The following is a 15,276-nucleotide window of genomic DNA, read 5'->3' as shown; positions in this document are numbered from 1 at the left end:
AAACTTTCCCATTGAAAGTAATGGAAAGTGGATTAATCCGTTCCAGATGGGTCCGCAGAGTACTCAACCTGAAGCGTACTTAACTCGAAATATGAGTGTAATTTGTTCTGGATCTCCGTACTTAACCTGAAGCGTACTTAACCTAAAGCAAACTTTCCCATTGAAAGTAATGGAAAGTGGATTAATCCGTTCCAGACGGGTCCATGGAGTACTTAAACTGAAAGTACTCAAACCAAAGCGTACTTAAACCAAGGTATGAATGTAAATGGGTAGAACTGTATGTCAAAAATGGCAGTTGGAAGACTAGAAATGTATCTGTTAATGAATGAATCGATTTATTTCAGCCACTGACCACAGTGTATCTGTCAATGGGTGTCATTAAAAAGCAAGGTTTTTAATGGCGTGCTATGGTCCATGGGGTCACGAAGAGTCGGACACGACTAAACGACTAAACAACAACAACAACAACAACAAAGCAAGGTTGCAATAAAGTTGTACAGTAAATCCAGCTTCTTGCATGACAAATACTGTAACTGATTTTAAAAACAGCACCACCAGTATTTTAAAGTGCATTTCAGTAGTTCAGTATTTTTTTCTGTCAGTGCTATGGCCTGCAACATGTGCGGCCAGAAGAGAAAGCTCCAAGCAGCATGCTCTCAAAACTGGAGTGTGTGTGTGTGTTGAGACAGCAATACATAAGAGCAGATTGTCCCCAACTGTACAACTAAGAAGAAGACCCCTCGTGGAACAGGCCAAAGGCCCATCTAGCCCAGCATCCTGTTTTCACAGTGGCCAACCCGATGCGCTGGAGAAGACTGCGAGCAGCACATCAGAGAGAAAACGAAACTGATCTTCTCCTGCTTCCATCTCCCTGTTTTCCTCTGCTTCTTATAAATCATATCCTAGCCGGCATACTACAACGTATAACTGCAGCGACAGACTGCAAGCCAGCACAGTGCACATGGACGGCCACCACGCAAAACAAGCCTGTTGGGAAACGATTGCTGCGGACTCTCTCATTCCAGCATAATCTTTTTTTTTAAGCTGATGAAAACAACAGAGGGGTCTTTCCCTCCCGTCCAATGACACCGAGCAGAGGCTTTTTGCAGATACGCACACGGTGCTCAGCGTCACAATTCTCTCAATTTCCTTTGGTATTCCAGCCGGACGTGTTAAAAAATAAATAAATGGGGGGGAGGGAGATGCTATCAATCTATCATCTATCTACCGGTATCTATCTATCTATCTATCTATCTATCTATCTATCTATCTATCTATCTATCTATCTATCTATCTATCTATCCAATAACCAGTAGAGAAAGAAGCAAGACCACCTAAAACACAATACATTAATTGCACTATTAAATGGGGGCATTGTGGGAGAGCAATTGGCACAGGGAGAGCCTTTGGGTATGAATGGGGGGGTGTTGTGGGTTTTTTGTGGTGGAGGTGGGGACATTATAAAGGATGTGTGGGGAGGAAGGGGGGAAAAATCAGCCTGGATGGATCAGGGGCAGCCTGTGCAGCAGGAGGAAGGGGCAGGATCTGGGCCTCTGCCCACCCCACATCTGTTTTCGGGGGGGGCAGGTTTCCTCCTTGGCCTCCCCCCACCCCAAAGGGAGGAGGTTCAGCCTGCCTTGAGGGGCAGCCAAGAGGAGGGGCGGGGAGGGAGGCCACTCTGCATATGCTCAGAGGCGCTCTCGTCGCTGACCCTCTCCCCGACCCCAGCCGGACTCACTGTTCCTGGTTATCTCCATCCCTGCGGCTGGCTGGCTCCGGGGCTTCAGCGACAGCAGCAGCAGCGAGAGCCGCGGGCCGGGTCAGGCCTCGGCTCAGGCCCAGCAGAAACGCGGGCACTTCCGGAAACAAACCCCACTCCGGCAACCCCCCCCTCCCCTCTGGCCCGAGAGCGCGACGCGGCCCACGTGACCACACACCCCCTCCCGGCGAGAAGTGGGGCGGGGCTTCCAGACCGTTCGAAGGCTGCTTCCCCAGGCGCGTGCGCAAAATCGCCTCGCGCATGCCCAGCGGAGTCCCCTGAAGCCTCTCCGCCGCCCTTCCCTTTCTGCCCTGATTTGATGGGTTGCAAGAGAATCTTGGCATCCCGAGAGAGAGATACCGCTACAAAGGCGCCCCAGATTTTTGTGCACCGCCTGGTCCGACACGTGCACGGGAAAGTTAATGTACGCGCTCCGCGTGCGCACGAACAGATTCAGGGTTAAAATAAACAAATAAATAAATTCCTGGGTGCTCCAGTATTAGTGGATTAGAAGCAGGACTCGGGGGTCGAGGCGGCTTCAGTGTAAAGGAACCCCAATCCTATGGGGAGAGAACAGGCGTGGCACCGTCCTTTGCAAAGTTTCCGGCCTCGAGGTCAAAACAAGTTTTATTTCAGGAGGTCTTTGCACCACGAGTGGTCTTAGATCTATATATCTATAGACCTCCCCTTGTGTAAAATATAGGTACCAGGGCGGCGTACAGCAAAGTTTACAAGAGAGGTTTCAAAAATGTAATAAAAAACATACCACGAACGTTCTTGGTTTTCCGACGTTTTAAATTCTGTGCATTGGATGTTTTTTTTTTGTTTTTTTTTTATAATTTTTGTAAGCCACCTTGAGACACAGGCGAAAAGCGGGGTATGATTTTAGGGGCGTGCTTGAAATAAATACTGAATGGTAAAATAAGTAAAATGACTAGGTCCGGGCATCCCGCGGCCAGTTCCTTCCTGGGCTGCCAAAAGCATGGAGCAAGGAAAGGCCAGGCGGATGCCATCTCCTTCCATCCCCAAAATGCACTTCTATCTACGGAACTCCCTGCTACGCGGGCGATCTTGCAGCCCGACGACGAGCACGGCCAAGCCATGAGCCTCCCCTGCGCCACATCCTCGGGGGGCGGCTTTACTCGCGAGTAAACGCTCAACCAAGGATACCGCGCAGAACCTGCGGGCTCCGTTTCTTGCTTTAAGCTTGTGCCCCGGGCCAGAGGCTAGTCCTCGTGGAGGGATTCTGCTCGCTCCCCCGGGTGGGCAGACGGAGAAGCCGTCGTCGGAGGGGCGCGATCGGGGCGGATCTCGGCCTCGCCCGCCAGGGCCAACCCTGCTCCTCCTCCGCCTTTTGCTCCTGCCTCCCGTGCAACATGGCGGCTGCGGCGACGGTGTCCCGGGCTTGGCAGCTGCTCCGCTGCTCAGGTACGATCCTGCGCGCTTCGGTCCGCGCTGTCGGGGCGTTGCAAGAAGCGCTCCGCGGAATGCAAAGCGCCGGCTTTGCAGCTGCATCTTCTACATCGAGGGGCGTGAAGCGGGCGGGGGGTTCTCCCCGTTCTGCTCCCCTTCCAGCCCACCTTGGCAAGGGTGACTTTGAGACCATTGCTGGGCCTCAGGCCTGCTCGGAAGGCCAGCAGGCAGCCTCGTCTACTCGGAAGCAAGTGCCCCTTAGTTCAGCGAAACTTAGGGGAGCGTCTCTCAAAGGATTGCAACGCATTTCCCCCGTTTTCTTCCTAAAGATGGTTAACATCAAAGTCTGCTCTAAAATCAGCAGGACAACCCCATTAAAAGTTTTTTTACAAAACCCGTGCAAAGCAGCAGCCGGGAAAACAATTTAAACCAAATTTTAAGGGAAGGGGCATTTTGCATGGGGTCCCGGACATCTGATCTGAGACACAGCCCCAGGGGCGTAGCCAGGATCAAAATTTGGGGGGTAAGGGGCGGGGCCAAGGCATGGGGAGGGGCCACAGTGGGGCAAGGAAAGCCATGGTCATTCAGGGGCGAGGGGGCGCCAGGATCAGCCTGAAATCGGGCTGCTCCGACCCCCGACCCCCCCTCCGCAACCGGCAGGGGCGAGGGGGCACCAGGATTAGCCCTAAATTGGGCTGCTCCGACCCCCTCCTCCCCCTCTGTGATCGCCGGGGCGGGTGGAGGGAAAGCTGGCTTCTAGCCGGCTGGCTGTGGGGCGGGTGGAGGGAAAGCCAGCCAAACACTTTGCACGTCTCTGGGGCTTTCCCTCCACCTGCCCCACAGCCAACCAGGGAGAAGGGAGACGGCACCGGGCAGCGGGGCAGGCTGGCCAGCGGCCCTGCTTCTAGGGGGGGCAACTGCCCCCCCTGCCTACGGCCATGCACAACCCCCTCCCTGTGTTCTCACTTGGAAGTAAGACCCCCATCTGTACAGTGGTACCTCGGTTTAAGTACACAATTGGTTCCGGAAGTCTGTACTTAACCTGAAGCGAACTTTCCCATTGAAAGTAATGGAAAGTGGATTAATCCGTTCCAGACGGGCCCGCAGAGTACTTAAACTGAAAGTACTCAAACCGAGGTGTACTTAAACCGAGGTATGACTGTACTGTGCTTTGATTTTTGGCACCTGCCTGTCTCTAGAGACAATGGAGTGTGACTGGGAGGGGGTGTGCACGCCTGGGCAGTGTGTATGGGGGTCCTGGGCTGGCCAGATGACAAGACACGCCCCCTCTCAACGTCACTGATGTGGTCCAAAGGAAAGCAGAGCAAGACATTTGGCACCAGCTTGGCTGCAGGAATTGCTGGAAGGAGGCATGCAACCATCATAGGGACTCCGTTCCAGATTTGCAGGGTTTACTCCTTTGCCTTTTCTTCCCCCCGAAGATGCCCCACAAGGCAGAGAAGGTTGGGATCAGAGTTTTCCTTCTAGAGCAGGCATCTCCAAACTTCGGCCTCCAGATGTTTTGGACTACAATTCCCATCTTCCCCGGCCACTGGTCCTGTTAGCTAGGGATCTGGAGGGCTGCAGTTTGGGGATGCCTGTTCTAGAGGTTTCCTCTTCCCAGGTGGATGAGCCCCATCTGTCCCTCACTTCCCTCTATGGCAGGCACCCCCAAACTGCGGCCCTCCAGAAGTTTTGGCCTACAACTCCCATGATCCCTGGCTAACAGGACCAGTGATGAGGGGTGATGGGAATTGTAGTCCAAAACATCTGGAGGGCCGAAGTTTGGGGATGCCTGCTCTATGGCATGTGCAGGACCAAGACCCACTCTTGGTCTTCTCAAACTGCTGGAGTTTGTCTTCACATGCAGGGTAGGTTTGAGCTCACCTCCCCTGGTTTAGCTGGAGATAAAGGAGATTTCTGGGATTGTGGCCGCTGTCCCATGCTGACAGCTTCTAGGAGCCATAGGTGAGAGCTGAGTGCAGGTTGGGGACCAAAGATGGACAAACTACCCCAGAAGGAGCATGATGTGTCCCCTACCAGAGGTAGTACCCCTCCCATGTACATATAAAGCAGTTATCCTAACACTCTGAAGAGCCACAACTTCCCTCAATGAATCCTGGGAACTGTAGTTCGTTAAAGGTGTTTAGAGTTGTTCAGAGACTTCTAATATCCAAGCAGCCAAACCTGTGTGTAGTTCTGTAACAAATAATCAGCCTTAAACAAGCCTTGCTGTTTGTGTTTTGCTGGACTGCAGCAGCCGGTTCACCAGAAACCATGGTTGGGAGAAGGAGAGATTGAATAAAGAGGAGGGCATTTCCCCCCCCCCCTTCCCTGTTTGCATTTTTCATTGTTTCAGAGGGTTTTCCTGGTTTATTTTGCCATGTTGGGGTCAAAATTCCATGTTCAGCAATGCATTAGAAATTTCCCTGCAGGAATCCATGGAAATTGTCAGTTCATTATGTGAACACTTGTTTAAAAAACAACTTCCTGTCAACACATTGTTGTTGGAAATTGTGATCTGCATGTCTACAAAATACAGAACATGTCAGTAAATTCTGAATAACAAAAAATAAACATTACAGAATAAATTCAATATTACAAAAGGAAAACCCATCTAGGGGTCTTAAATACATAAATACAAAGCAAACGACCAGGTACACAATATACATTTAAAGCACATTTGAAACACATCCATCCTTTCAGAGAATTCTGGCTGCTGTAGTTTGTTAAGGGTTTCTGGGAGTTGGAACTCTGAGGAGTAAACTACAATGCCCAGAATTCTTTGAGGGAAGAACGTTATCCGGATGTGCTTTAAAATGAAAGCGTACTGTACCTTCGTTTCTTCAGCAGCAGCCAGAACTACATAGAAAGTTTGAAAAGCTGCTTATGAGAGGAGGAGCAACAGAAAGAATAAAAAAGGCAACGATTCCTTTCCTGAAAATGTTGATTCTTGTCACCCCGAGGCAATGGGCTCCCAGCTGCTGAGCTGCCAATCTCCTGGCAATAACAAGCTGGTAATATTTCCCTCCCAGGTTCTTTACTTCAGTTTCAACATGGCCGAGCTGCCGCCCAGAGACTCGGATGCCCTGCTGTCCAGAGGAGGTTGTTCAGCAACAACAAGATCCAGGTGGAACTGGATGAGGGCACAGGTAAACCCCCACAGGCTTGCATTTCATAGAAATCATTGAAATGTAGAGTTGGAAGGGTCCCTGAGGATCATCTCGGTAGGGCCTTCTCGATAGTGGCACCTGCTCTGTGGAATGCCCTCCCACCAGATGTCAAAGAGAAAAACAACTACCAGACTTTTAGAAGACATCTGAAGGCAGTCCTGTTTAGGGAAGCTTTTAATGTTTAATAGATTGTTGCATTTTAATGTTCTGTTGGAAGCCGCCTAGAGTGGCTGGGGAAACTCAGCCAGATGGGCGGGGTATAAATAATAAATTATTATTATTATTATTATTATTATTATTATTATTATTATTATTATTATTATTATTATCTAGTCCAACCCCCTCCAAGGCAGGAATATGCAGCTCTCCCTTATGGGGTTCGAACCTGCATCTGTGGCGTTATCTGCACCACGCTATAACCAACTGAGCTATCCACATCCTTTTGTGTGGTTCTTTGAAGCAGTGGCATCATACACACCATACATTTAAAGCACATGGCTTCCCGCGAAGAATCCTGGGAACTGCAGTTTTACCCCTCATGGAGCCACAAGCCCCAGCACCCTTCGCAAACTACAGTTCCCAGGATTCTTTGGGAGAGGTCGTGTTGGCTCCCAGCACACATCATTTCATAGGTATACTGCTTCTGCACATGCAGGTTCTCTTTAGCTGTCACGGCTGGGAGGCCTTAATGGATCCATCCTTTTTGAATTGGTCCAACGTGGAATTATTATTATTATTATTAATAATAATCTATATTTATATTGCACATGTCTGCTGGAAACAAAAATTGCTATCAAGTTTTACTGAGATATCCACAATACAATAAGAGAAAAGCAAACTAAGCTTCAAGAAATAATAATAATAATAATAATAATAATAATAATAATAATAAAAGAAACTGAAAAGAAAGAAGAGAGAACTATATCGTCCCTTACCGCTGTATCTTAACTTTTATTCCATAAAGAGGTGGGCCCTCCTAGCTCTCACCTGGGATCCTTCCTCTCTTCTCACAGCCTAATGAAATAAAGTAAGAGAGAATAATAAAAAGGTAATAATAATAAACTGCAAAAAAAACGTAGAAAAAAGGAGAATAGATAAAAGGTACCTCCAGCTACCCCTCTGTCGGTTACCTATACAATAATACTTCAGAGTACACAATGGCCAATCTGTATTATTCAGCTGTTTCTCCCTCTGCTGGTTTCTGTTTTTGTAGTCCTCGATCCAGGGCTGCTCTCCAATACATAGATGGAAATAAAAAGTGCATGATGCAAGAGCCATGCAGATGAATAATAATAATAATAATAATAATAATAATTATTATTATTATTATTATTATTATTATTATTATTATTATTCCCCATCCATCTGGCTGGGTTTCCCCAGCCACTCCAGCCAGCTTCCAGCACATATAAAAACATAACAAAGCATAACAATACTGGGCTGCTTTCATAGGTCTTCTCAAAGCTGTTTGCAGCATGCTCAGGTCTTGATCATTGGCAGAGCATCTGCCTCGCAGGTCAAAGCTCCCGGGTTCAGTCCCCGGGTAGGGTTGGGAGAGACCCCTGGCAGAAACCCTGGAGAGTGGCTGCCAGTCATTGTAGACAACACTGAGCTAGGTGGACTTCCTAATCTCTGGCAGCGACTCTTGTTTCCTTGTGTTTCTCGTTCAGGGGTAGCAGTGATGAAGATGAAGAGCCCACCGGTGAACAGCTTCAGCTTGGAGTTTCTGACGGAGTTTTCCATAAGCCTGGAGAAGCTGGAGAACAACAAAGCATGCCGCGGTGTCATCCTGACCTCGGTAGGAGTGACATCTAGGGGGGGAAACAACAACCGTCCGTTTGGTTCTGGGTCCATCTTTGCTGGCTGGTGGGGGCCAAGCTATGCTGGGTGGGAGCTTCCATTGCACAGGCAGAGATGATGATGATTGGCAGAGGCCTAACCCTGCCAACCTTTAGCACCAGCCAGCCCTGGATACAAGACCTCTCCTCTTTCTGGGAGCTGGGCGAAAACGGCCCGTAGGACTTTTCAGAGTGAAGCAGCGTGGCGTGAAACAGGGAGGGGCGTTGCCAGCTATAACAGAATGTGTTTCCTTTCCCCAGGTTGTCCCCAAAATCTTCTCCGGGGGCCTGGACATCACTGAGATGTGTGGGAAGAGCGAGGAGCACTACGCCGAGTTCTGGAAAGCCGTACAGGAGATGTGGATTACTCTGTACAATTCCAGCCTGGTGACCATTGCCGCTATCAATGCAAGTTCCATTTGTTTACTTCTTATCGCTCCAGAAGAATCACTTTAAGCCTGTGTGGCCACTGGTGGCTGGTAGGGTGGAAGGCAGGGAGGCCACCAGTAGGTGGCGCCAGAGCCGGGCAGAGCCAGCCACCGACTGGCATTAAGGAAGGTGAGAGCAGAGTGCGGTTTGGTGGGGCAGTGCCCCATTTGCCCTAAGGGGCAAGCCGCTACTGTTTTTAGCTCTTTACTCAGTGGGCTACCCCCAGCACACCTCAGTGCAATTCAGACATGCATATATAGCTATCGTAACGCTGCAGACTTGGACCTGGGGTGGGTTTAGGAATTAGCACAATTCAAGCAGCGGCCGTCTTGCCAAAGGCAAGGTGGTTCTTTTAAAATGAGATTCAGAAGCAATACAAAATACGCAAGTGAGTGAGAAGATTGAAAATTCTATTCTAAAACAGCAAGCAGTGTATACGTACCAAACAAGCACTTCAGCCTGCCACTTGGAAGCCCTCAAGAAGCGGTGAAGTGATTCCCGCAGGTAGCCTCAGTTTGCACGGCCCTGTGGCTGGTCAGTCCGTGCACAAGCTTCAAATAAACTCTGCCCAAACCATCCGATTCTATAGATAGCCTTGTGTGGCTTGCCATGTGCAGATCATCCATTAGCCACTCCCTCCCAATGCCTCGCTTTCTCAAAACAATGTCCAACATCAAAGAAGGCACCCAGCATTGTCCTCAACAACTGATTAAGGCAGCTGGGGGGGGGGCTTCACCTCCTCACAACGTTTTCAGGACATTAAAGACTGTTCTCACACCATCAGAAACTTAACAAGAGTGGGGAAGGAACAGAGGCAAGAAGGGTAACCAATCATGTCTGATCACTAGCTCCTCGATACATTTCCCATACAGCGGTCGGCATAAATTCAGGTACTGCCCCACCACCGTCTAAATAATGCCCCATTTTAAATGGCAAAAATACACATTGAGAACATCTGCTAAGAATGGTTATTTCAACCAGGAAGAAAACAAGGAAATAATGAGTTCAAGAAAGACCTGGTTGCTTCCCTGTTTCAACGATCTAAGTCAGGCACAGGCAAACGCCAGCCCTCCAGGTGCTTGGGACTACAATTCCCATCATCCCTAGCTAACAGGACCTGTGGTCAGGGATGATGGGAATTGTAGTCCCAAACATCTGGGAGGCCAGAGTTTGCCTATGCCTGATCTAAGTAGCCAAACAATTTAAATACCCGGCCTAGCTATTTAAAGGCACATGTGATGGTCGCAGCTCGGGATCATCATTTTAGTTTTAAAGCAGAAACTTAACAAAACTGGTATTGCTGCTCTGTGCATTTCCCCGAAACTGTGGTAGAATGTCAACGACCAAAGACATCGGATTCTTATCTCATTATGCATGATCAAGCTTTCTTTAGCGCCTCAGCCCTTGCTCCGCCCCCCCCCCAGGACTAATTGCAGCCATCAGCAGCCGTTAACAGCCATCCACAGGTTTACCACTCCCATCAGCCCATCACCCATTCCCACCCACCCCCACCACCCTCTGTATATATATAAGGGTCTGACTCTTCTGTTTCAAGTGTATCTGAAGAAGTGTGCATGCACACGAAAGCTCATACCAAAATAAAAACTTATTTGGTCTTTAAGGTGCTACTGAAGGAATCTTTTTTATTTTGCAACGACCAAAGTGTAAGCACATCACAAGAGCCCTGCAGGATCAGGCCATCCAGGTTGGTCGCTGCCACCACATCTTATTCGTAAAAAAAATAAAAATGATTTGGCCCTGCATTCTTTTAACATATTGCTGGCTTGGGCACAGAGGATTCTCCTTACTGGGAATGTTTGGCTTCCCAGTTGGGGCCGTTAGACGAGGCAAACCTCTGGCAATGGCCGAGCGAGGCAACCAGCTGTAGTGGCTGCATCAAACTAACTTGGGAGGACTGATTTGCAATAAGTAGGCAAGGCAGCCGAGGGCCAAGGATGCAGAGACGGCTGGGGGCAAACCAGAGCCCGGCTGGGGAACACTTTCCACATTTCCTCCACATGCCAGCGGTGGGCGGGGCCAGAGTCAGAAAGGGGTGGAGCAATGGTTGCACATGTTACACTTATTTGTATACCCCTCTCTCATTATCCAGACAAACTATTGTTCAAGGGCACAGTCCAGCTGAGCAGAAACACTCTGGGTGTGACGCAGGGCCAGTGAGGGGTGTGACATGGGGAGAGTTCCAAGGGCCATAGAGAGAGACCCAGAGGGCCACCTTTGCTCCCAGGCCCAAGGCTCCTCACCCTTGAACTAGATTTCCTGTTCTCTGCTTTCTCCCAGGGTTCCAGTCCCGCAGGCGGCTGCCTGATGGCAATGTCTTGTGACTACAGGATCATGGCCGATAATCCCAAGTACAGCATTGGGCTGAATGAGACAAAGCTGGGAATTGTTGCCCCTTTCTGGTGAGGTGGAGGAGGAGGAGGAAGAATGGGGGGTGGGTGGGATGCAATTCGCTGCGACTTCTCTAGGGTTGGCATAGCCAACCACATGGCAGAGGGCCTTCTCAGTAGTGGCGCCTGCCCTGTGGAACGCCCTCCCATCAGATGTCAAGGAAATAAACAACTATCTGGCCACCCTGTTCAGGGAAGTTTTTGATGTCTGATGTTTTATCTTCTTCTTCTTCTTCTTCTTCTTCTTCTTCTTATTATTATTATTATTATTATTATTATTATTATTTTCTGTTGGGAGCCGCCCAGAGTGGCTGGGAAAATCTGGTTAGATGGGTGGGGTATAAATAATAATAATAATAATGATGATGATGATGATGATGATGATGATGATGATGATAATAATAATAATAATAATATGGTGATGGTGACTCGGCCAGATGGGCAGGGTACAAATAATAAATTATTATTATTAGATGTTAAGCACAGCTTAAATTCCTGGCTGCGCTACCTAGCTTGTCATTCGTTCGTTCCTGCTTGAATGTCTCTCCTGTCATTTTACTGCACTTTAATAATGATTGGGGGATTATTCGCTTGTTTTTGCTCTTATTTTTATTACGCATTTTGTGTTGTTTTTTTAATATACTGTATTTTACTGTACGTTGTGGATTGCTCTGAGATCTACAGATGAAGGGCAGTATGCAAATTTAATGAATAATAATGATGATGGTGACAGGCAGGTAGAGAGGGAAAAAATGAGAGGAGGAAAAGATTGTCACAATTGCCAATAAATATGGAGGATACAGGCACTGTGAGTCAATAATAAAACCTACGGAGAAGAAAAGGGTGTGTAATCTATAATTATTGAAAGAGTCCAGTGGTCTAAATTGCCATTTTTCACCCCAGAAGAAAAAGAAGATAAAAAGTAACCTTGAAGTGTACTAAACCCAAAAACCTCACATAGACCGATTGGACCAAGGCTCCTGAGCTGTGTTTGTATATAAAATAAAATTAGAATACATGGTGAAGAAGTACTTTGGCCTTTGGACACTTTTGGTTTATGCGAGGGTTGTTTTTTCCCTCCAGGCTGGCGATTTGCCAAGTCTTGGAATACCAATAGTAGAGATTATTCAGATCAAAGGTCCTTCAAAACTTGGTGACGGTGGCCCAGGCTGCTGCCAAAGAACACGAGATGAGTTCCTTGTTATTCAGTTCTCAATCCAAATCTAAAGAATCAGGCAAAGAGAGGGGTGGCTCATTTATCCTGTTACACCTCCAGGACGGCCTCTCCCCATATGAAGCAACCCAGCCCCTGAGATCATCAAGAGAGATTAGGAGGGTGGCAACACAAGAAAGGGCCTTTTCTGTAGTGGCTCCATTTGTGGAATGCTCTTCCCAGGGAGGCTTGCCTGGCGCCTTCATTATACATTTTTACGCACCTTGCAAAAATATTCCTCTTCTCCCATGCCTCTGGTGCCTTTATTACATATCTTTAGGTGCCGTTTTAATCAGCCTTTTGCTTATTTAAAAAATCTATGGCCTTTTTAATGTGTATTTAGGCAGCAGGTTACTGTTGTTATGTGCTACGCCAGGGGTCAGCAAATGTTTTCAGCAGGGGGCCGGTCCACTGTCCCTCAGACCTTGTGGGGGGCCGGACTATATTTTGGAAAAAAAATATATGAACGAATTCCTATGCCCCACAAATAACCCACAGATGCATTTTAAATAAAAGGACACCTTTTACTCATGTAAAAACATGCTGATTCCCGAACCGTCCGCGGGCCGGATTTAGAAGGCGATTGGGCCGCATCCGGCCACCAGGCCTTAGTTCGGGGACCCCTGTGCTACGCTGTGATCAGATGAAGGGCGGTATATGAATTTTTATAAAAATAATTATCAATGAGATCTCAGAAACTACTTTTGTCCAAGAACGCTTTTGTCTTGGGGCACCTCCACCACATGTGCTGGTAGGTCTCTGTAATCTCTCTCTCTCTCTCTCTCTCTCCCAGGTTTAAAGACACAATGATCAATGCCATTGGCCACAGAGCCACGGACCGGTCCATTCAGCTGGGATTCCTGTACCCTGCCCCTGATGCCCTCAAAGTTGGCATCGTGGATGAGTTGGCGCCTGAAGAGAATATCCAGAAGGTGGCTGCAGAGGTGATGGCCCAGTGGCTGGCCGTTCCAGGTGAGGCAGCCCACACCTGCCCCCAGAATCCTGCACCACAAATACATATTCTAAGACAACGTCCTACAGTGGGGAAGGTTTCCTTGGTACCAGGCCAACCCTGCTTTAACTACTACACCACACTGCCTCATACCCTAGTGGTGAAAGAAAGGTGTGTTGGCAGAGTAATTGAGGGAATTGGCAGCAAGGTGTGTGTGTGGGGGGGTTGGCTTAAAGCAAGCTCCAGGAAAAAAGGCTTCTGGTCACATGGGTCAGGAGAAGGTCAGCAATAATTTGCAAGATACCAGTAAACTTGATTCTTTATTCAAATGAACCAAACAGCTCAGGCCTAGTGAGCACAACACCTCTTCCCAGTAGGGCTTTCCCCAAACAGGCAGTTGTGGGAACTGAAAGTCCCTGATCTCCAACTCTCCTCCTTCCCAAGCAATCTGAGGCTCAAACACCTTGTCTGTCTCTGCTCCTCTCTTTTCATACCTCTTCAGGTTCCGGGAGACCAGGGGGGGAGGGGAGCTGGTCGCAGCAGGAGGGGAAGACCCCCTGGCATCTTCAACAGCCTGCCTGATCTCTGCCTCTTGGCCTTGCTCCTCTCTGGCCTCTGCTTCCGCCTCTGCTTCTGGGCTTCTCTCTGCCGCAGCCTCTTCCTGCTCACTAAACCCTGTTACCTCTTCAGCTTCTGACACTTCCTCCTTCCAGTCTTCTCCCCCTCATTGTCGTCCCACCAGCACTGCCCAGGCTCTAAGCCTTCTTCCCTTATGGGTTCCTTTTGGGGGGTTCCCCAGCTGGTGCCTCCCACCCAGGGGGGGGGGAGTCTTTAGCATATGCACCGCCGGGGTGCAAAGATCAGCCCAGCGCCCCCAACTCTGACAAGTGCCGCCGTAGTGAATGACAAGTGCCGCCGCTGGCGCAGCACATCTTTGGTAAATGAGCGCACAAAGTCAAAAGTCCTTTAGTGAAACAGTAGGTATACATTTTGGTAATACCTATATGTATTTTGTTTTTCTAGCTTGATCAAAATTATTATTTCATAACAGGTAGATCGTTAAGAGCTTAGGTGGCTTTAGCGGCAGGTGCCTGGCGCCCCCCAGGATTCGGCGCCTGGGTGCCCCGCATCTCTTGCACCCTCGGGTAAAGACGGCCCTGATCCCACTACTCCTATGTGTCCATGACACTGAGCCGCAATTCAACATGTGCTCTCTCTTTCTCTTTCTCTTCTTGCTGCCCAGACCATGCCCGCCAACTCTCCAAATCTTTGATGCGGAAGCCTACAGTGGACCACCTCCTGGCGCACCGTGATGCCGACATCCAGAACTTCGTGCGCTTCATCTCCAGGGATTCTATCCAGAAATCCCTCCAGATGTACATGCAGATGCTGAAGCAGAGGAAAGCCTGACCTGGGAGCGGGGCAGCTATGATTCCTAGTCTGTGGCCCCATTGGTCCTGTGACCTCATCACTCTTTATCTCAAGCGCCTTTGTTTCCCAGCTGGTGCCTTTCGCACAGAGTTTTGCTCTTGAGGTTTTTTTCCCCCTTTGGACGCTGGATCTCAGGGTGTGGGCAAGTGGGGCTGAGGCCCGTTCTGCAGGGGGCACATTAGGCCACTGGCTCGCTTTTGGGGGCACTTGGGAAGAATCAGCTTTGCGCAAAATGTGAATGGTCAATAAATCACTAAAAGAGAGGCTGTGGTTGGTCTCTTGCCATAGGCTTAGGGCCAGGGCTGAGTAACCTTTGGCCCTGCGGGTGCCACTGAACTACAAATCCCATCAAACCATCCCGTTGGCTTTTCTGGATGGGGATGATGGGAGCTGTAGTCCAGAAACAGCTGGAAGGCTATTAAGTCTCCAGCCCTGGCTTGTGCAACACCTCTGGATCTCCTTGCTGCTGCATGGAATAACACACGTACCAGACCTTTGGATTTAGTAAGTAAACTATTTTAAACTTACTTAACAGGGTCTTTGGTCTGTGGTCAAAAGTGGTGATTATGCCTTAAAAACAGGAGACTGGGCATCATTTATTTTATTTCTTATTATGCATCCATGGTCAGGGCGGTTAAAAGAAAATACTTCTTCACATAG

General features: G+C 48.8%; 2 protein-coding genes across 2 annotated transcripts in view; one reads left to right on the top strand and one right to left on the bottom strand.

Moving 5' to 3' along the window:
- Window positions 1–1,884, bottom strand: part of PARN (poly(A)-specific ribonuclease) — a 48,028-nt gene extending 46,144 nt beyond the window's left edge. The window contains exon 1 of the mRNA XM_035131891.2: window positions 1,739–1,884. Coding sequence (XP_034987782.1) covers window positions 1,739–1,757 — 19 coding nt within the window. The 5' untranslated portion in view covers window positions 1,758–1,884. The remainder of the gene's footprint in view (window positions 1–1,738) is intronic.
- A 1,157-nt stretch (window positions 1,885–3,041) lies between these two features.
- On the top strand, window positions 3,042–14,880 carry ECI1 (enoyl-CoA delta isomerase 1). The gene is made up of 7 exons (XM_035131896.2): window positions 3,042–3,187; window positions 6,208–6,324; window positions 8,016–8,143; window positions 8,445–8,591; window positions 10,911–11,032; window positions 13,027–13,205; window positions 14,429–14,880. The coding sequence occupies exons 1-7, from the start codon at window positions 3,136–3,138 to the stop codon at window positions 14,593–14,595; spliced, it is 912 nt and encodes a 303-aa protein (XP_034987787.1). The 5' UTR covers window positions 3,042–3,135; the 3' UTR covers window positions 14,596–14,880.
- Window positions 14,881–15,276: the final 396 nt, after the last annotated feature.

Source organism: Zootoca vivipara, chromosome 14 (genome assembly GCF_963506605.1).
Source record: "Zootoca vivipara chromosome 14, rZooViv1.1, whole genome shotgun sequence".
Lineage (NCBI taxonomy): Eukaryota > Metazoa > Chordata > Lepidosauria > Squamata > Lacertidae > Zootoca > Zootoca vivipara.
The sequence above is the reverse complement of the archived record's forward strand: the minus strand, read 5'-3'. Positions and strand labels throughout refer to the sequence as shown.

Excerpts from the sequence above, each read along its gene's own strand:
- ECI1 (XM_035131896.2), top strand. The coding sequence starts at position 3,136 with ATGGCGGCTGCGGCGACGGTGTCCCGGGCTTGGCAGCTGCTCCGCTGC. Across the intron at positions 8,592-10,910 it reads TGACCATTGCCGCTATCAAT|GGTTCCAGTCCCGCAGGCGG; the intron begins GCAAGTTCCATT and ends GCTTTCTCCCAG. Across the intron at positions 11,033-13,026 it reads GGAATTGTTGCCCCTTTCTG|GTTTAAAGACACAATGATCA; the intron begins GTGAGGTGGAGG and ends TCTCTCTCCCAG.